The 21937-nt window shown below is 48.2% G+C and overlaps 1 protein-coding gene across 5 annotated transcripts in view; it reads left to right on the top strand.

Annotated features, from left to right (window-relative positions):
* PPP4R3B (protein phosphatase 4 regulatory subunit 3B) overlaps nucleotides 1–21937 on the top strand; it is a 102991-nt gene that overhangs the window by 53315 nt on the left and 27739 nt on the right. For all 5 annotated transcript variants that reach the window (XM_045011925.1, XM_045011928.1, XM_045011927.1 and 2 more), the window contains 3 exons: nucleotides 5224–5265; nucleotides 13811–13969; nucleotides 14950–15119. In XM_045011925.1, the coding sequence (XP_044867860.1) occupies nucleotides 5224–5265; nucleotides 13811–13969; nucleotides 14950–15119 (371 nt within the window). The remainder of the gene's footprint in view (nucleotides 1–5223; nucleotides 5266–13810; nucleotides 13970–14949; nucleotides 15120–21937) is intronic.

The raw sequence follows: 21937 nt of genomic DNA, 5'->3' as shown, positions 1-21937 counted from the left end.
TCTCCAATGATGAAGTGGAGACAGGAGTGGGCACACCTCACCAGCTTTCTCCTAAACCTGGACCTGCTCAGTCACAAGGCGTGGGTTGGCAACCCCCATTTGGGTGCCCCCTCCCATGACCTTCCCACCTTAGTGGGCATACTGGGACCCCATGGCATTATACAGAGCCCAAAACGCCCAGCCATCCAATCCACCTAGGTCGAGGACACAGCGGTTGCCTCCACCATCTGATCCACCTTCCCCAGAACTGGAGGAGGAAGCTGACGAATCTGCAGACAGGACAGAGGGTGACACCCTCCCACCTACCCACATCCCAACTTGGTCTCTGGACGAAACAATAATGCCACCTCCCCCCACATCAGAAGATGACTTCAAATCCTTTCAGGATTTGTTTAAAAGAGTAGCTGATTCATTATACATCTCACTGGTTGAGTTACCAGCAACTAACATAAGCTGACAGATATATTGCAAGTTTTTCTGTCAGCCAAAATAGCACTACCCATTAATGCTGCCATTATGGACCCAGCAAAAGCTGTATTGCAGACTCCAGCCATGGCCCCACTTTCTTGTCAGACAGGAGTGGGCAAACTACGGCCCGTGGGCCACGTACGGTCCACCAGCTGATTTTAATCTGGCCCTCGAGCTTCTGCTGGGGAGCAGGGTCGGGGGTTGCTCTGTGCGCACATGCCACAGCTCCACATGGCTCCCTGAAGCAGCATCATGTCCCCCCTCTGGCGCCTATGTGTAGGGGCATCCAGGGGGCTCAGTATGCTGCCCTCATCCCAAGCACCATCCTTGCAGCTCCCATTGGCCAGAAACTGCAGCCAATGGGAACTGCAAGGACGGGGCAGTGTGCAGAGCCGCCCTGGCCGCACCTCTGTGTAAGAGCCGGGGGGAGGGGGGACATGCTTCTGCTTCTGGGAGCTGCTTGTGGTGAGTGCCACCCCTGTCCCAGTCCTGATAGCCCTCCGAACCCCTTGATCCCATCCCAGAGCACCCTCCTGCACCCCAAACCCCTTCCTCACCCCAGAGCCTGCACCCCGAGTGAGAGTCCCTCCCCTGCCTGCAGCCCAGTCCCCTGCCCCAGCCTGGAGTCCCCTCCCACACCCTGAACTTCTCATTTCTGGCCCCATCATCTCGGGCATTGGAACTCTCACTGAAGGACTGTCTGGATATGTAGACTCTCTACTCAGACCCTATGCTACCAGCACTCCCAGCTATCTCTGTGACACCATTGATTTCCTGAGGAAACTACTATGCATTGGTGACCTTCCAGAAAACACCATCCTGGCCACCATGGATGTAGAGGCTCTCTACACAAACATCCCACATACTGATGGAATACAAGCTGTCAGGAACAGTATCCCTGATGATGCCACAGCACACCTGGTTGCTGAGCTCTGTGGCTTTCTCCTCACACACAACTATTTCAAATTTGCTGACAATATATATCTCCAGATCAGTGGCACCGCTATGGGCACCCGTATGGCCCCACAATATGCCAATATTTTTATGGCCGACCTGGAACAACGCTTCCTCAGCTCCCGTCCACTCACGCCCCTTCTCTACCTACGCTACATCGATGACATCTTCATCATCTGGACCCATGGGAAGGAGACTCTGGAAAAATTCCACCACGATTTCAACAGCTTCCACCCCTCCATCAACCTCAGCCTGGACCAATCTACACGGGAGGTCCACTTCCTAGACACCACGGTGCAAATAAGTGATGGTCACATCAACACCACCCTATACCGAAAACCTACCGACCGCTATGCCTACCTTCATGCCTCCAGCTTCCATCCCGGACACACCACAAGATCCATTGTCTACAGCCAAGCACTGAGGTACAACCGTATCTGCTCTAACCCCGCAGACAGAGACCAACACCTAGAAAATCTCCACCAAGCATTCTCAAGACTACAGTACCCACACGAGGAAATAAGGAAACAGATCAACAGAGCCAGACGTGTACCCAGAAGCCTCCTACTGGAAGACAAACTCAAGAAAGAAACCAACAGGACTCCACTGGCCATCACATACAGTCCCCAGCTAAAACCCCTACAACGCATCATCAGGGATCTACAACCCATCCTGGACAATGATCCCACACTTTCACAGGCCTTGGGTGGCAGACCAGTTCTCGCCCACAGACAACCTGCCAACCTGAAGCATATTCTCACCAGCAACTGCACACCGCACCATAGTAACTCTAGCTCAGGAACCAATCCATGCAACAAACCTCGATGCCAACTCTGCCCACATATCTACACCAGCAACACCATCACAGGACCAAACCAGATCAGCCACAACATCACCGGTTCATTCACCTGCACTTCCACCAATGTAATATATGCCATCATATGCCAGCAATGCCCCTCTGCTATGTACATCGGCCAAACTGGACAGTCTCTAAGGAAAAGGATAAATGGACACAAATCAGACATTAGGAATGGCAATATACAAAAACCTGTAGGAGAACACTTCAACCTCCCTGGCCACACAATAGCAGATCTTAAGGTGGCCATCCTACAGCAAAAAAACTTTAGGACCAGACTTCAAAGAGAAACTGCTGAGCTCCAGTTCATCTGCAAATTTGACACCATCAGCTCAGGACTAAACAAAGACTGTGAATGGCTTGCCAATTACAGAACCAGTTTCTCCTCCCTTGGTTTTCACACCTCAACTGCTAGAACAGGGCCTCATCCACCCTGATTGATCTAACCTCGTTATCTCTAGCTTGCTTCTTGCTTGCTTATATATACCTGCCCCAGGAAATTTCCACCACTTGCATCCGAAGAAGTGGGTATTCACCCACGAAAGCTCATGCTGCAAAACGTCTGTTAGTCTATAAGGTGCCACAGAACAAATATCCAGATTCTTTTGGACAATTTGGTAACTGTTTTATATAAATTGCCAAAGAGGGGCCCAATCTTACCTGCTCTGCACAGAAGCAGTCTGCCTCTGGCAGTGGTGTATCTCCAACAACATATACACATCATGGCATCCTATCTACCTGGAAACCAGAATGCCACAGCAAACTACCTCAGCAGAAACTTCTCATAGATGCACAAGTGGAAACTAGACCCACAAATTCTGCAAACTGTATTCCGACAATGGGGATTCCCCTCAATAGACCTTTTTGCCATGACCCACAATGCCAAATGTCCACAATACTGCTCCCGAGTGGGACTGGGACACAACTCTGAGACGCCGTCCTCATCAAATGGGGGGGCCCTGCTCCTGTATGCCTTCCCCCCCCCCCCCGATCCTCCTGTTGAGTCGTGTCCTACACAAGATCAGAGAAGACAAATCCAGAGTCATCTTGATTGCACCAACATGGCCCACACACCCATCCACTGACTAAGCGCTTTCTCGAGGGTATAGAGAACACTTACCCCACAATAAGGGACCCGCCCCCTTTGTGGGACCTCAGCCTTGTTCTCCGTGCCCTCCTGGGCAAACCCTTTGAACTTGCTCGTTCCTACACTTCTTCATGAAGGTTGCCTTTTTAGTAGCTATCACATCAGCACGAAGGATGGGAGAGTTGGGTGCTCTAATGGCACACCCACTTTATACCACATTCCTCAAGGACAAAGTAATCCTACATCCACACCCTAAATTCATACCCAAGGTTGCCTGCCTCTTGCATCTCAACAAACCCATTCATTTACCTGTATTCTTTCCCAAGCCACACGCCAGCTACAGGGAGGCATCCTTTCACACACTAGACGTCAGCAGAACGCTGGTGTTCTATAAAACAAAAACATTCAGAAAATTGTCCCGGCTATTCGTATCCATGAAAGAACAATCAAAAGGCCAAACCATTTCCAAACAGACTTTCTAAATGGATCTCTAATTGTATCAAACTGTTACCAAAATGACAGTTTGCAAGCTCCTTCTGGACTTTGCACACACTCCATTAGAACTATGTCCACATCCATAGCCTTTCTCAAACGTGTACCCATCACGGGTATTTGTAAAGCAGCTACCTGGGCATCGCCCCTTACTTTCACTAAACATTATGCCCTGTAACAGCAGTCAACTGTAGACGCTCGCTTTAGTCTATTGATACTCTCCACCGTACATACATCAACTTTGAAGCCCCTCTTCTCCACTGAGAGGCACTGCTCTTCAGTCACCTAAAGTGGAGCACCCACAGGGACACTCCTTGAAGAAGAAGTGAAGGTTACTCACCTTGTGCAGTAATTGAGGTTCTTCAAGATGGTTGTCCTTTGTGGGTGCTCCACTAGCTACCCTCCTCCCCACTCTTCAGAGTTTCGGCTCGATCCTCTGGGGTAGAGAAGGAACTGGGTGGCGGTTGGCTGTGCTCAGTTGGCCACTCTGAGCGGCTATCCCTGGGGCACTGCTACCACAAGTCTCACAACTAGAAGCGCAGGGCACCAAGACACCTAAAGTGGAGCACCCACAGGGACAACCATCTCGAAGAAGCTCAGTTACTGCACAAGGTGAGGAACCTTCTCTTTAAATGTCTTTGTAAGTAACAGAATTTGGAGACTTCTTTTCTCCTTTTTCTTTTGGTTTTAAAAAAAAAAAGTATTTGAATTCTACAGGCCACATAAAATATTGCTGAAATAATAATAATAATAATAATAATACTCAGCACTTTTTGTCTCCGAAGTACTTCACAAAGAGAAATGTCTTCTCATAATACCTCTGTGAGGTATGTAATTCTTACGATCCCCATTTTAAAAGATGGGGAAACTGAATAACAGTTACTTTTCAAATATGTTTTGAGACTGTCCATTATCTCACTTAAAATGACTGTAGTCTATCTAATGAGGAATGTTAGCTAGATAGTTGGCAAATATTAAAAAGGGAATTCTTTATCTATTTCTGTGTATTTTATAAATTTTCTTATATGACGTATCTAAATTATAACATTTTTTTATTGTAGAAATATTGATTTAGATAGGTATTTTGACTAAAGATTAACACTACTCCTAAATGTTCAATTAAGTATAACAAGCACTCAGTTAAGTGTGGTTGGGTTTTTGTTGTGTTTTGTAATTAGAAAACATAACATAGAAATCTTGCCTGGCATATAAATTTGTTTATAATACTTTTGTATAATTTATTAACACATGAAATTGTGCCATCAGCTGATTGATGCTAGTAATGGAATTGATGATTTATCTACATTATTAAATAGGCACTTTACAGTGTTTTGAAAATCTGTATTGACACTTATTTGTATATCAGATGCAGTAGTTGGGTCCAACAAGAGCAACACTATTTGTCCTGGTAAGTGATAGTCTATTTTTATATTTTGAAATTTATTTTGTCGTCATGGGGTTTGTTCAGTATATATTAGGAAAAGGCTGTAAAATAAAATATTTCCAAACTTGAATGTTTTGTTTTTTAAATCTCCTTTATTAGTTTAGATTACACGTTCTACTTCCTCCCAGCCAACAGATACAAGGAACCTTCATTTTTGTTTTTCTTTGCTTCAGGCTGTCTTACAGAATTGTACAGTAACTCCTCGCTTAATGTTGTAGTTATGTTCCTGAAAAATGCTACTTTACGTGAAACAATGTTAAGCTAATCCAGTTTCCCCACAAGAATTAATGTAAATGGGGGTCGGGGGGGTTAGGTTCCAGGGAAAAATAAATATCTATGTCAGACATGCCAAACCCGTGGAAAAAAATGCAGAAATTGGGCTTGGTTTTGGCTTAATTAACTTGAGTTGCTTGTTGGCTAGTTTTTGGTTTGTAGCTTACTACTTTTTTTTTAATCAGCTCTCGGCAAGCAGAAGCAAGGGGTAGAGAAAGTCGGGGTGCACAGCAGCTCACCACAGTCCCAAACTGCACGCCGGGGGGATCTAGTCACATAGAGTATTGGGGGTCTTCAGGATTAGCTTGTTTTGGCCTAGTTTTGAAATGGGATTAGGTTGATTTTTGGCTTATTGTGAAGGCTGAGGTGCTTAATTACCACGTGAAAGTTGGCTGCTGTGAGATAGATATGGTGTTAGGTTCGGTTCCAGGGGAAAATAAATAAATATATAAAAATATATATATACACACAGTATAAGTTTTAAACAATTTAATACTGTACACAGCAGTGATTGTGAAGTTTGGTTGAGGTGGTAGAGTAAGAGGGTGGGATATGTATGGGGATATGCATGGAGTAAGAGGGTGGGATATGCATGGATATCCATTGGGCTGGATGCACTGCATCTGAGGGTGCAGAAGGAGTTGGCGGATGTGATTGCAGAGCCATTGGCCATTATCTTTGAAAACTCCTGGTGATTGGGGTAGGTCCTAGATGACTGAAAAAAGGCTAATGTAGTACCCATCTTTAAAAAAAAGGATGATCTGGGGAACTACAGGCCAGTCAGCCTCACCTCAGTTCCTGGAAAAATCATGGAGCAGGTCCTCAAGGAATCAATTCTGAAGCACTTAGAGGAGAGGGAAAGGATCAGGAACAGTCAGCATGGATTCACCAAGGGCAAGTCATGCCTGACTAACCTAATTGCCTTCTATGATGAGATAACTGGCTCTGTGGATGAGGGGAAAGCAGTGCATGTGTTATTCCTTGACTTTAGTAAAGCTTTTGTTATGGTCTCCCACAGTATTCTTGCCAGCAAGTTAAAGTAGTATGGGCTGGTTCAATGGACTAATAAGGTGGATAGAAAGCGGGCTACATCATCTGGCTCAGTAGGCAGTGATCAATGGCGCCATGTCTAGGTGGCAGCCGGAATCAAGCGGAGTGCCCCAAGCGTTGGTCCTGGGGCTGGTTTTGTTAAATATCTTCATTAGTGATCTGGACGAGGAGGTGGATTGCCCCCTCAGCAAGTTTGCAGATGACCCTAAACTGGGAGGAGTGGTAGATACGCTGGAGGGTAGGGATAGGGTCCAGGGGGACCTAGACAAATTAAAGGACTAGGCCAAAAGAAATCTGAGGTTCAACAAGGACAAGTGTAGAGTCCTCCACTTAGGATGGAAGAATCCCATGCACTGCTACAAACTAGGGACCGAGTGGCTAGGCAGCAGTTCTTCAGAAAAAGACCTGGGGGTTACAGAGGATAAGAAACTGGGTATGAGTCAACAGTGTTCCGTTGTTGCCAAGAAGGCTAACGGCATTTTGGGCTGTATAAGTAGGAGCATTGCCAGCAGATCGAGTGATCATTCCCCTCTATTTGGCATTGGTGAGGTCTCATGTAGAGTACTGTGTCCAGTTTTGGGTCCCACACTACAAGAAGGATCTGGAAAAATTGGAAGGAGTCCAGCGGAGGGCAACAAAAATGATTAGGGGGCTGGAGCACATGACTTATAAGGAGAGGCTGAGGGAACTGGGATTATTTAGTCTGCAGAAGAGAAGAATGAGGGGGGATTTGATAGCTTCTTTCAACTACCTGAAAGGGGGTTCCAAAGAGGATGGATCCTAGACTGTTCTCAGTGGTAGCAGATGACAGAACAAGGCATAATGGTCTCAAGTTGCAGTGGGGGAGGTCTAGGTTGGATATTAGGAAAAACTTTTTCACTAGGAGGGTGGTGAAGCACTGGAATGGGTTATCTAGGGAAGTGGTGCAATCTCTTTTCTTAGGGGTTTTTAAGGGCAGGCTTGACAAAGCCCTGGCTGGGATGATTTAGTTGGGGTTGGACTAGATGGCCTCTTGAGGTCCCTTCCAACCCTGATAGTCTGTATTTCCCAGAGAATGCCTTGCTGCTAAATGCTGAACTAGCACTCGGCTGAGCCCTTAAGAGTTAACACGTTTTTAATGTAGCCTCACACTCTACAAGGCAGCATGAATGGAGGGAGTAGGCACAATAAATGCATGGCAATGTCTGCAAACATTCCCTGCGGAAACTGAACATGATGATGAACCCACTGGAGCGCATCACTCCCTCCACTTTCCAAAGTGGTGGGTGGGTTGGGGGTGTGTGTGTGTGAGAGAGAGATGCGCATTACCTCTTTAAGTACGCTCACCCCCCTCTAAGTACACTGCCTTTTTAAGTAGATCAGCAAGTTGAGATGGCAGCTGCTGCCAGCAAGCTCCTTCTGTCCTGAGCCCTTTGCGTCCGTCCTTCCATGGTCTGTGGAGATAGGGTACAGGAGCGGGGAGAGGTGGACACCCTGACATCAGCACCCCTCTTCTTCCCCCTGCCACACAGCAAGCAAGAGGCTCCCTTGAGCAGCTCAAAGGCAGAGGGCAGGAGCAGCACATGGCAGTGGGGGGAGAGTGAACTGCCTGGCAATTGATAGCCTGCTAGGTGGCTGTGGCACAGGTTACTTAGGGGAGCTGATTGGGAGCTGCTGACCCATTCTGGTTGCAAGCCCCCACTAGCTAGCTCCAACGGGCTGCTCTTCCTGCAAGCAGTGGACAAAGCAGACGGCTGCCAAACAACATTATAAGGGAGCATTCTGCAACTTTAAATGAGCATGTTCTTTAATAGATCAGCAACGAAACAACATTAATCGGAACGAGGTTAAGTGAGGCGTTACTGTATTGAACAGAGAATTATTTTCTATCAAGGAAAAAGTGCTGCTGAAGTTCAGATGATTGTTGGTTGACATTTTTATTAAGGAAGATACTTGTCTGAGATTTGAGTTGGATTCTTTCTTGAGCTGGATTTTTTTTTAATTGGATTGACCTTTAGGAAAACACTACTGCTACAGGAGGTGCATCTAGAACGTAAGAATGGTCATACTGAGTCAGACCAACGGTCCATCTAGTCCAGTATCCTGTCTTCTGATACCCCCCTGTCTCCCATTCATAAAGGTTCATAAAAGCTCCATTTTGGCTTTAGACTGTTTATAATTTCAGTTTTTATATTTCCTGTTGGCGTAGACCTCTAAATATCTATTCTTCGAGTGATTGCTCATGTATATTCCACAATAGGTGTGTGTGCTTGCTATTTGCACCTGTGCCAGAAGTTTATCCCCTAGCAATATCCATAGGGGAGTGCTCCTAGCGACTCCTGGAGTTGTGCCTCCATGGCACAGTATAAGGGGCACTGCGCGCTTCCCTTCACCCTCAGTTCTTTGCCACCAGTGAATATGCTTCGGAACTGCTCTGCTCCAACTTTGCTGTAGCTCGTCCCCAGAACTGCTTGTTTGTTCAGTGTGTGGTACCTGTAGTTAGTTAGTTGATTAGTTAGTTTAGTTTAGAGCAGCCAGGCCAGGGCCTGCCCCGTGCTCCGGGTTTTAAGTCGTGCAACACTTGTAGGCGACTTGTAGTTTACACTGTCTCAGCGATCTCTGCAAGATTTGCAAGTCATTTAAGCCTCGGTTCAAGAGAGAAAGGGACATTAGGCTCCGGACACACAAAGTACGGCACTGGCCGCCTCACCCTCCCCTGATGAGGCAATTACGGTCCCTCCTTCCCCCAGGAAGACTTTAGGGTGCACCAAGAACTCTTAAAAAGGGTGGCATCAAGTCTCCACCTCCAGGCAGAGGAGATGGAGGAGCCTCCCTGTTTAATGTACTGTCCTCGGCACCTGGCAGGGTGGCCTTGCCTCTCCATGAAGGGGTGGTGAAAATTTCAAATGCCCTGTGGCAAACCCCGGCCTCATTGGTCCCCATCTCTAAGAGAGCGGAACGCAAGTATTTTGTACGTGCCAAGGGGCATGAATACATGTACATCCACCCTGCTCCTAACTCCCTGGTGGTCAAGTTGGTCAGCCACAGGGAACGGCAGGGCCAACCAGTCCCTACCCCAAAAAATAAAGATTCAAGAAGGCTGGACTCATTTTGGAAGAAAAATGTATTCGTCCTTGAGCTTCCAGTTGCAGGTGACAAACCACCAAGCTCTCCTGGGCTGGTATGAGTTCAATCTGTGGGGCTCCCTGCCCAAGTTTGAGGACTCCCTCCAGGAGCGTGACAGGAAGGAGTACAAAGTGCTGGTGGAGGAGGGCGCAACGGCTACCAGGGCAACCCTGCAGCCAGCTTTGGATGCAGTGAACACTGCCGCGCGGTCCCTGGCCTCCGCAGTGTCCTCGAGAAGGGTGTCATGTCTCCTGCTCAATGGGCTGTCCAGCGAGGCGCAGACCTCCCTGCAGGACCTCCCGTTTGATGGCAAAGCTCTGTTTGCAGAACAAATGGATACAAAGCTGCATGCCCTGAAAGACTCCTGCACGACACTCCAAACTCTAGGTCTCTGTGTTCTGGATCCGGCTAAACCTAAGTTCAAGTGCAGCAGGCTCCCACCCAGGCCACCCATTCAAAATACGAGACCGCTTATAAAAAGTCGCGGGACTATAAGAGGCACCCACAGAGGCAGTCTCAGCCTGGATCCTCTAAGGGCAAGTAGGCGGGGAAAAGGCAGTTTTGATGGGATGCCTGGTGTGCCCTGCCAGTCCTCATCAGGGATCCACCCTCAATAAAGCTTCCCTTCTCCAATCTGTTGTGTGTTTCTTCCCGGAGTGGTCATGGCTGACCTCCGGACCGATGGGTCCTCAACACCATCTCCTGGGGCTATACCCTCCAGTTTATTTCCACCCCGCCCAACCACCCTCCGCCCCCGTCCCTCCTGGAGGATCCCTTGCACTAGGCTCTGCGCAAGCAGGAGGTGGGGCAGCTCCTGGGCCTAGGAGCAGTGGAAACGGTGCTGGAGCAGTTCAAAGGCAAGGTGTACTACTCCTGCTATTGCCTTATCCTGAAGGCCAAAGAGGGGCTCAGGCTCATCTTGAACCTGTGAGGTCTGAACAGTACATGGTGAAGCTCAAGTTCCGCATGGTCTCCCTGTCCTCCATCATCCTCTCCCTGGATCCCTCAATATGCAGGATGCGTACTTCCACATTCATATATTTGAGGGGCACAGACACTTCTTCCGTTTCACTGTGGGGCGGGAACACTACCAATTTACGGTCGTCCTGTTTGGCTTGTCCACTGCCCCCAGGGTATTCACGAAATGTATGTCGGTGGTAGCGGCTTACCTCAGGCGCTGTGGGGGTCCAGATCTTCCCCTATCAGAATGACTGGTTGGTCAAGGGCAGCTCCCAGTTGCAGGTGCGGGATCATGTGATGCTCCTTCTGACCCCATGCACCACCTTGGGCCTGTTGGTAAACAACACCAAGTCCACGTTAGTCCCGGTACATTGCATAGAGTTTATTGGGGTGGTCCTGGACACCTCGTCGGCCTCCCACCGGACAGGTTGGAGACCCTGAAGGGGCTCATCGACATGGTTACAAGGTTTTTGGTGACAACAGCCAGAGCATACCTCCAGCTCTTGGGTCTCATGTCAGTGTGCACGGATGTGGTCCATCACGCCAGACTCAGGATGAGGCCCCTCCAGCTCTGGTTGGCCTCGGAGTTGTCCCTGGTCTGGGGAGAGGATGGAAAAAGTCCTCACGGTGCCTGAGCCAGTGATCACTTCCTACGGTGGTGGTATTCCCCGAGAAACATGCTCCAAGGGGTCCCATTCAGGGGCAGGGCCCCATTGCTGGAACTGGTGTCCGATGCGTCGGACCTGGGATGGGGGGCCAATGTGGGGAACGTTCAGACCAAGGTCTGTGGTTGACCCAGGATCTGACTCTCCACATAAACATCGAGGAGCTCAGGGCTGTGTGGTTGGCATGCATGGCCTTCCGCTTGCACCTGGAAGGCTGGGTGGTCAGGGTTCTCACGGAGAACACGGCCTCTATGTTTTACATCAACAGGCAAGGTGGGGCTCGATCCTCTGCCACGAAGTCCTCAGGCTGTGGGACTTTTGTATAGCCCACATCATCTGCCTACAGGCCTTCCATCTACCAGGTGCCTGGAACTTGAGGGTGGATCGCTTGAGCAGTGACTTCTCCTCTCATCACAAGTGGTCTCCACCCAGAGGTAGTGCACAGACTTCTCCAAGTGTGGGGAACTCCACAGGTGGCCCTGTTCTCAACTCAGCAGAACCGTCGCTGTCCCTGGTTCTGCTCCGGGAGGGGCCGGGCCGGGACGCTATCTCTGATACCTTCCTCCTGTCCTGCTCAGGCCATGTTCTTTCTGCCTTTCGCCTATTCCTGCTGATCGGCAATGTCCTGGAAAAGATAAAGATGGACAAGGCCCGGGTCCTTCTGATTGCCCTGGCAATGGCCCAGGCAGCATTGGTACGGGACCTCACGGGCCCGGCGGTCACCCCGCTGTAGCTGTTGCTGTCCCACCGAGACCTACTCTCCCAGGGCCGCCGCCTCCACCCCAGCCTAGCGGCATTCCACCTCATGGCGTTGCTGCTCGATGGTTAGGCCAGGAGGAAAGGATGTGCGCAGAAGGGATTCAGCACGTCCTCTCAGAAAGCAGGCGACCCTCCACGCACCGAGCCTAGTTGGCAAAGTGGTCTCAGTTTTCCAGATGGCGGAAGAGCAGGGCGTTTCCCTGGTGGCTGCCCTGATCCAGCTGATTCTGGATTATCTCCTTCACCTTCGAGCCCAGGGCCTGACGCCCTCGTCAGTCAAGGTGCACCTGGCGGCCAAATCAGCCTTCCACCTGCCGGTCCAGGTCTATATGGTATTCTCCCATGCAATGACTGGCCGATTCCTTAAGGGGTTGGATCGTCTCTTCCCATATGTTAGGCCCCTAGTCCTGCAGTGGGACCTAAACCTGGTGTTGGCTCGTCTCTTGGGGCCCAAGTTTGAGCCGCTAGCTACATGCTTGCAATCACACCTCTCGTGGAATGTGGCCTTCCTGGTTGCGATCACTTGGCTAAGCAGGTGTCAGAACTCAGGGTCGTGACCTCCAAGTCCCCGTACATGGTGTTTCATAAAGACAAGGTCCAGCCCCACCCACACCCTTCGTTCCTCCCAAAGGTGGTCTCCGCCTATCACATGGGTCAGGATATTTTTCTGTCGGTCCTCTGCCTCAAGCCCCATGCGTCCAGTGAAGAGCACTGCCTCTACACACTGGATGAGAGACGACTCTGGCTTTTTACCTGGAGTGGACTAAGCTGTTCATGAAAGGTTGGCCAGTCTCCACTCAGTGGTTCTCCAACTGGATCACCTTGTGCAGCCATACCTGTTATAACCTGGCGGGAATCCCTCCGCTGCCAATTGTGAAGGCACACTCGACTAGGGCACAGGCCTTGTCCACTGCCTTTTTGACCCATGTCCCTATTCAGGACCTTTGTAGGGCTGCCACATGATCTTCAGTTCACACATTCACCTCGCATTATGCGATCGTCTCCCATACCAGGGAGGACACCGGGTTCGGCAGGGCCATATTCCGTCCCGAGAGTTTGTGACTTCCTTCCCACCTCCAACAGATATAGCTTGGAATCACCTATTGTGGAATACACATGAACAATCAATCGAAGAAGAAAAGAGTTACCTTTCCGTAACTGGTGTTCAAGATGTGTTGCTCATGTCTATTCCATATCCCGCCACTTCCCCTCTGTTGGAGTTGTCTGGCAAGAAGGAACTGAGGGTGAGGGGAGCACGCAGCAGTGCCCTTTATAGTGCGCTATGGAGGTGCCACTCCAGGGGTTGCTAGGGGCGCTCCCCTACAGGTACTGCTAAGGGGAAAATTTCCGGCACTGGTGCACGTGGTGAGTATGCACACCTATTGTGGAATAGACATGAGCAACACATCTCAAAGAACACCAGTTGTGGAAAGGTAACTGTCTTTTCATGGCGTCTGTTCTCTGCCAAAGATTTCAAGTAGGTTTTCAGTCTTCACCTATTGATAGAGAAGAAGCATAACCTAGGTGTCTAGGCTGGTATAGGAAGCTCCTTAAGAAGTCAGATTAACAAATTGATAAATCTCTATTCACTTTCAACTGTTAATAGGCTGAAACTACTTTGTCGTAAACTGTGGATGAGTAGAAAAGTTTGGCTTGTTTTTATGTGCCTGATTTAGTTCATTTTATTTTTCTTGTAGATAATTATCAAACAGCACAGCTGCTTGCCTTGATATTGGAGCTGCTCACCTTTTGTGTGGAACACCACACATATCACATCAAGAATTATATTATGAACAAAGATTTGCTAAGAAGGGTATTGGTATTGATGAATTCAAAACACACATTTTTGGCCTTGTGTAAGTAGTAAATTTAGTTGTCGTTTCCGTTGTTTTAAAGATTGTGTGTATACGTTTAGCAATGAAATACTTCATGCTCAGAATCTGTTGAATTTACATGCAATGCCTTGGATTAATTTGTAAGTGTGTAAATATCCAAATTTTTTTAAAATCCAGTGAACCACCAAAGTTGCTATTCTTTACTGAAGTTATCTTGTCATGTAATTTAGGTCCAAAATGTGACACAACTGTCAAATTAACAGAAACACAAAGGTAGAAGGCTTAAGGAACCAGCAAAAGCAGGAAACCCACCTGCTTAGTGCTCCAAAGGAAGGTGAAAATACCTGATACTCCCTGCCAATATTCCCAAGTACTGTGCGGTGGAAGGAGAGGTTGGTAATTCTCTTCCCCCTCCACCCCGTGGGATGAATCATTTTGGAATTGGGAAGTAAGAATAAACCATGATTAGGTATCTAGTCTGACCTAAACTGAGATATCATTATAAAATCATAAAATCCACTATTATTGGCAGGGAATTAATTAAATTACTATTTTGTGCGCCATGGTACATAAGGAATGACCTAATATGTTTTGTGCTCGCCTCTCAGAGCTAGACAGTAGAAAGAGCATACAAATGAACCAATAAAATCTATATATCAGATGGGCTAACACTTACTGCTGCTTCATATAAACAAGAAAATAATGGAACCAGAGTTTTGTTGGTTTGTGTGCAACAAGAAATGTGAAAGGAAAAGTTTGCCCAGTAGGAAAAAGACAAACCAATAGATGCTTATTTTGAACTTTTCAAAAAGGTGTTTTAAAAACTGCAAGCAAAAAAGTATTGAAAAGAACTTTGCAGCCCTTTTAACAGATGTTGTTGATCTCTGGGCTGGTCTCACTCCCCCTTAAGTCAATCTTAGGTTTTCTGTTGATTTCAATAAGAGCAGAATGGAGATTGTACAATGATTATCAAAGATTTCTAAATTTTCTTTAAATTATAGGTGCTCTTCGCTTTATGAGGAGGATCATTGGCCTGAAGGATGAATTTTATAACCGTTATATCACCAAGGGGAACCTGTTTGAGCCAGTTATAAATGCTCTTTTGGATAATGGAACTAGATACAATCTGCTGAACTCGGCTGTAATTGAACTGTTTGAATTCATCAGAGTGGTAAGTTTTTTTTGTTTATTTTTTTAGCAAGTTTTGTTTAAAACATTAAGTTTTAGGCATGTAACATCTTATGTATTGAACACAAAATGCAGTTTAGAAAATTTCACACTAAAAAGGATAGTACCAATAACAAAAGTTTAGCTATTATAATACTCGGGTATAAAAGTCCTTTGTTTTGTCTTGTGTTTGCATCTTGCTTGACTATCCTTTTCCTATAACTTTAGAGAGCATGTCTGGCCACGAAGTTGGGTTGGGGCGGGGTAGGAACTGGTTAACATTCTCCTCTTGAAATCAGCGTGTAATAGCTGTAAAAACATACAGGTGTGTGTTGCTTAGAGCAATGTTAATTCTTCTTCGCGTGCTTGCTCATATAGATTCCAATTAGTTGTGCGTGTGCCACGTGCACGGCCGTCAGAGAACTTTTACCCTAGCAACACGCGGTGGGTCGACCAGAGGGCTCCACAGAGTGGCACCTTCATGGGGCTGAATATATACCGCGGCCGATCCAGCGCCCCCTCAGTTCCTTCTTACCGCCCGTGACTGTCGTTGGAACTGTGGAGCTCGGCTTTTTCTGCTCTCCACTCTTCCTAGCGTTTTTTCTCTCAACAATGTTAATAGTTTGTTAATAGTTTATAGTTATAGTGTAAATAGTTCCATTTAGCAGGGTTGGCAGGGGATCTTTCCCTGCTCCCCGCCGGTAGTTTAGGCTCATGCCCAAGGCTCCGGGCTTTAAACCCTGCATGTCCTGCTCCAAGCCCATGCCAATGGGCGACCCACATGACTCTTGCCTTAAGTGTCTGGGGGAATCTCACCCGGACCATTCAGACCACGGCCAGGACAATCTGGCAAACGCCCACATCCATGCCTCCGACTGCTAAAGGGGTGGAGTGGAAGTACTTCGTCCCTTCCAGGGGATATGACTATTTTTGTACACACATCCAACGCCTTGTTCACTGGTGGTGGTCTTGGTGAATGAGAAGGAGTGCCATGGTCAGCAAGCCCCAGCACCCAAATCTAAAGAGGCCAAGTGCCTCGATTTATTTGGGCACAAAGTTTACTCCTCAGGCGGTCTTCAGCTCTGGATTGCAAACCAGCAGGCGCTCCTCAGTTGATACAACTATAACTCTTGGAACTCCATGTTAAAGTTCAAGGAGCTGCTTCCTTCGGAGTCCAGAGAGAAGTTTGGGGCCCTGGTGGAAGAGGGCAAGACGGCGGCGAGGACCTCATTACAGGCCTCATTGGACACCGCAGTCTGCCGCTCGGACCCACTCTTCAGGCATTGCAATGAGACACATATCTTGGCTGCAAGCTACTGGCTTACCACCGGAGCTTCAGCAAACATTACAGGATCTTCCCTTGAAGGAGAGGGCCTGTTTTCAGACAAAACTGACTCGAGGCTTCAGAGACTCAAGGGCCATAATGCAGTCGCTGGGGATGCTCACACCGGCTACCCAGTGGAAGTCATTTAAGCCTCAGCCCCGACGATCCTATCCTCTGCTGAGGCAGGACTTCTATAGGAGGCGGGGGCGCAATACCAGGAGGAAACCCACCAACCTGGCCAAGGTCAGGGCCAGGGCCCTTCCAAACCTTCAGTGGGCCCTAAGCAAAACTTTTGAAGGGAAGCTCGAGGACGATGTACCAGACCTCAGTCAGGACCCTACCCCAGCCTTCCTGAATCGTTTATCCTGTTTCCACGGTGCTTGGTCTCTTATAACCACGGACCGTTGGGTTGTTCGCACAGTGGAAAGGGGATACTCTCTCCAATTTTCATCTCCCCACCCTTCCTCCCCGTCCCTCTTCAGGGACCCTTCTCACAAGCAACTCCTCATTCAGGAGGTCCTATCCATGGGGTCGATTTGAGGAGTTTCCAAGGGAGCTAAGGGGCATGGGGTTTACTCCTGTTACTTCCTAATTCCCAAGGCAAAGGACGGGCTTCGACCTATCCTGGACCTGCGCAGACGCAACAAATCCATGGTAAAGTTGAAGTTCCACATCGTCTCCTTGGGCAACATTATACCTATTCTGGAGACTGGTACGCCACCTTTGACATGAAGGACGTGTATTTCCACATAGCAATCCATCCAGCTCACAGACACTTCCTCCACTTTGTGGTCAACTGCGAACGCTACCAGTTCACAGTCCTTCCGTTCGGCCTTACCCCGGCCCCCCAGGTGTTCACCAAATGTATGGCAGTCATGACAGCCTCCTTTTGTCGGAGACGGATACAGATCTACCCGTATCTCGACGACTGGCTCATCCGAGATCACACCAAAGAACAGGTGCAGTCCCACATTCAAGTGGTCATGGACACGTTTTCTTGATTAGGTCTTCTCATCAATGTGGCGAAGTCAACTCTAGAATCAACCCAGAGAATAGAATTCATCGGGGCAGTCCTAGATTCTGTGCGTGCCCGAGCCCTCCTGCCGGACGCTCATTTCCATGATCTGACGGGCCTCATCCGGAGCCTTCAAAGCTTCCCAAACTCGATGGCAAGAACGTGCTCGAGTCTCCTGGGTCATATGGCTTCCTGCACATACGTGACCAAACATGCCAGACTTCGGCTCCGACCGCTTTAGACCTGGCTGGCATCTGTCCACCGCCCAGGTCGAGACTGCCTGAACCTGGTGGTCACTGTCCCGGAAGGGGTCCTGGCCTCCCTCCAATGGTGGCTAGACCCAAGGGTGGTATGCGAAGGAGTCCCCTTCAACACCCCTCAGCCCTCCTTGTCCCTCGTCATGGACCTGTCAGCCCTAGGATGGGGTGCCCACCTTGGGGACATCCAGACGCCAGGTCTATGGGCCCTGTGCGATCTCTCTCTCTCTCTCTCTCTCCATATCAACGTACGGGAGCTGATGGCAGTACGTCTTCTGTGCCAAGCCTTTCAGGAGCGGTTGCATGTTTTGTTGTGTGGCGGTCCTCACAGACAACACCATGGCCATGTTCTACATCAACTAGCAAGGGGGGGCTCATTCCTCCTCCTCCTCCCCCCCCCCCCGGTCAAGAGGCCATTCAACTGTGGGAGTTCCGCATAGCCCATTCCATTCACCTGGTGGCGTCATTTCTCCCAGGGGTCCAGAACACGTTGGTGGACCACCTCAGCAGGTACTTCCAATCCCATGAGTGGTCGCTTCGCCCCGATGTCATCCACTCCATCTTCCTAAAGTGGGGGTTTTCCCCAGGTCGACCTGTTTGCCTCGTGCAGCAACCGAAGTGATTGGCGTTGTGCTCCCTCCAGGGCCGCTCCCCGGGCTCTCACAGATGCCTTCCTACTCCTGTGAACGAGCCGATTGTTTTACACCTTCCTGCTGTTTCTCCTTGTACACAAGGTCCTGATTGAGGCGTGCAGGGACAGATCACGACGATTCTGGTGGCCCCGGCATGGCCCAGGCAGCATTGGTACACCACGCTGTTGGAGATCTCAGTGGACGCCGCGATTCCGTTGCCTCTCTTTCCAGAGCTGATCATGCAGGATCGCGGCCGCCTCTGTCACCCCGACCTGTGGTCCCTCTACCTCACGGCATGGATGCTGCATGGCTGAGCCACTCTGAACTCTTCTGTTCTCTTTTGGTGCAGCAGGTCCTGTTGGCAGCAGGAAACCTTCCACTCAGGCTACATATTATGGCTAAATGGAAGCGATTCTCATGCTGGTGCTCTCACCATCACACGCTTCCCCTCCAAGAGTCCAGAATGAGAGGCACGGACGATCTCCTGAATCTGAAACAGCAGGGCCTGGCAATATCATCTATCAGAGTTCACCTGGAGGCCATCTCAGTTTTCCACCCGGGAGTGAATGGCCCATCTGTCTTCGCCAACCCCATGGTTGGTAGGTTCCTCAAGGGCCTGGACCATCTATAGCCGCAGGTACGACAGCCTGTACCCACGTGGGACCTCAACTTGGTCCTCTTCAGACTTATGGGACCCCCATTTGAACCCTTGGCCACATGTTCCCTTTTGTACCTCTCTTGGAAAACAGCTTTCCTCGTTGCTATCACTTTGGCGAGGCGTGTCTCTGAGCTCAAGGCTCTTACATTGGAACCACCGTACACAATCATAAGGATAAGGTGCAGCTAGACTTCACCCTGTCTTTTCATATCAACCAGGACATCTTCCTTCCGGTTTTCTTCCCGAAACCTCATGCCAATAGTCAGGAACAATGGCTTCACTCCCTCGATGTTCGTAGGGCTCTGGCCTTCTACACTGAATGTACGAAGCTGTTCCGGAAAACGACGCAGCTCTTGGTTGCGGTAGTAGACCAGATGAAGGGTCTTCTGGTCTCCTCCCAGCGGATCTCTTCTTGGATCATGTCAGGTATTCGTGCTTGCTATGATCTCATAGACTTTAAGGTCAGAAGGGACCATTATGATCATCTAGTCTGACCTCCTGCACAACACAGGCCACAGAATTTCACCCACCCCTGTAACAAACCCCTAACCCAGGGGTCGGCAACCTTTCAGAAGTGGTGTGCCGAGTCTTCATTTATTCACTCTAATATAAGGTTTTGCGTGCCAGTAATACATTTTAACGTTTTTAGAAGGTCTCTTGGCCAGGGTCCCGACCCCCCATCTCACCGCTCACTCCACAAGGGCTCAGGCCTCGTCGGTAGCCTTCCTGGCCCTGGTGCCAATCCAGGAGATCTGCAGAGCTGCTACTTGGTCTTCAGTGCATACGTTTGCCTCACACTATGCCATCGTTAGACAGGCCAGAGACGATGCGGCATTTGGTAGGGCAATCCTACAATCCACGGTACTTCACTCCTCCTCCATCGCCTAGGTAAGGCTTGGAATCGATATGAGCAAGCACTCGAAGAAGATAAGATGGTTACTCACCTTTGTAACTGTTGTTCTTTGAGATGTGTTGCTCATATTTATTCCAAACCTGTCCTCCTTCCCCTCTGTCAGAGCAAGAGGGAACTGAGGGGGTGCTGGGTCGGCTGGGATATATATCTAGTGCCATGAAGGCGCCACTTCAGGGGGCTCCACAGCTGACCTACCGGGTATTGCTAAGGTAAAAGTTCTACCTAATTGGAATGGATATGAGCAACACATCTCAAAGAACAACCTTTACAAAGGTGTGTAACCGTCTTTTTTAGGCCTGCTACTTCTACCCACTGACTAGGGAAATGTATAGGATCACGACCACCAAGCCATTTGGGCTGCTTGGGGAGGAAGGAGGAGACTGGCAGGAGTACCTGCGATGATGATTGTTCGGTGTGGGTGCCTTGAGATCCATAGGGTTGGGGTCAGGTGAATCTTTTGGAGATGAGAAGATTGTCTATCTTCTACCTGTAGCTGTTAATCTTTCCTCACAAGACTATCCTATATTTATAGGTCTTGCATATTACTTTGGATCTAAGATGGTATCTAAATCAGTAAAATAATGTCTTCTAAGACTAAAACTATAATTTGTTATTCATCTAAACTGGAAAAAGTGCTTTTGTTCTATAATCAAAGTGTTGTAATGAAAAGGGAGTTCTAGTCTCCTTGCAACTCAGGAGGTTTGGTTTTATTTTTCCTAAACCATTCCTAATAGGTGGTTGAACAACTTTGAATACATGTAGTGATAGTGATCCTGCTATTGTCATGAAGTAAAAACAGCACGAGTAATAGCGCTCTCATCAGTCAGCTGTCTCGTGTAAGAGTTGCTATCACAATAGCTTTTGTTGAGTAAATGTCAACTGTTACCAGCATGCATGGGGACTTTTTGAGTTTAACTTCCTTTTTTTCATTAAATGAACATTTTAGATACCTAATATGGGAGCTCTCTGATGAGACAAGTCAGAAATGAAAGGCCTTCCACTTACCCATGGGCAGTTACTTGTTACCGGCTGTGTAACAAAGAAAGAGGAAGTTTAAACACTTCTTTATTCTGACTACCATTTTACTCCCCTCTAATCCCTATTTCTCACCCACATGTAAATTGTACTTCCAGACTGAGGCCAAAATAGACAAGTTACAAAGGATGTAAACCTGTATCTTTTAGAAAGACATCCTTCTAACTAATTGACTGCATAGTTATGGGGTGAAATTCAGAGACGTTAATGTGGCATAAATTGCATGTCAGCAAGTGGGTGTGAATATAGGTCTAAAGGAGTCAATTTAACATAAATTACATGCTGAAAAACAAAGTAGATACAGCCTACTTCAGCTTCCCTCCCAAAGCCTGGGTAAAGAGGTGTGTGTTGCTTAGGCCTGCTACTTCTATCCACTACCCTTGTAGGGAAAGGTATGGGAAAATGGCACCAATGGCATCATGACCACCAAGTCATTTGGGCTGCTTGGAGAGGAAGGAGGGGACTGGCAGGAATACCTGGGATGACATTTGTTTAGTGTGGGTGCCTTGAGATCCATAGGGTTGGGGTCAGGTGAATCTTTGGGTTGTCCAAAGGAGAGAAGTGTCTTCTACCTCTAGCTGTCATCTTTCCCACAAAAAGAGAAAATGCATTGGGTTTTCAGTTCATTCAAACATGGGCATTTTTTGACTCTTCCCCCTTTGCCCATTTTAGTACAGAAAGAAATGATCAGGCCCATAAAGTGGGACTTATTAGAGACTGGCTTAGAGGTAACTGTTCTACATTAACTACATTACATATAAAGTGGATGTTAAAACTCTGATTCTTATATGAATGTTATATATGTATTTGCTCTTGCCTCGTATTTTTCATGTGAAGGTGTAATCGTGTATAAAACGCTACATTCATCTCCACAGAAACTCATGTTGATACAGATAAAAGGTACAGCAAGTGAGAATAAGGAGCAGATAAATTTAAGCATCCATTTTCCATTTACATTAGAAGCAATTCTGCTGATCTCAAAGATTTA

The sequence above is a fragment of the Mauremys mutica genome, chromosome 3 (assembly GCF_020497125.1).
Source record: "Mauremys mutica isolate MM-2020 ecotype Southern chromosome 3, ASM2049712v1, whole genome shotgun sequence".
NCBI classification, from domain to species: domain Eukaryota; kingdom Metazoa; phylum Chordata; order Testudines; family Geoemydidae; genus Mauremys; species Mauremys mutica.
Note: the sequence above shows the minus strand (reverse complement) of the source record. Positions and strands in the feature narration are given on the sequence as shown.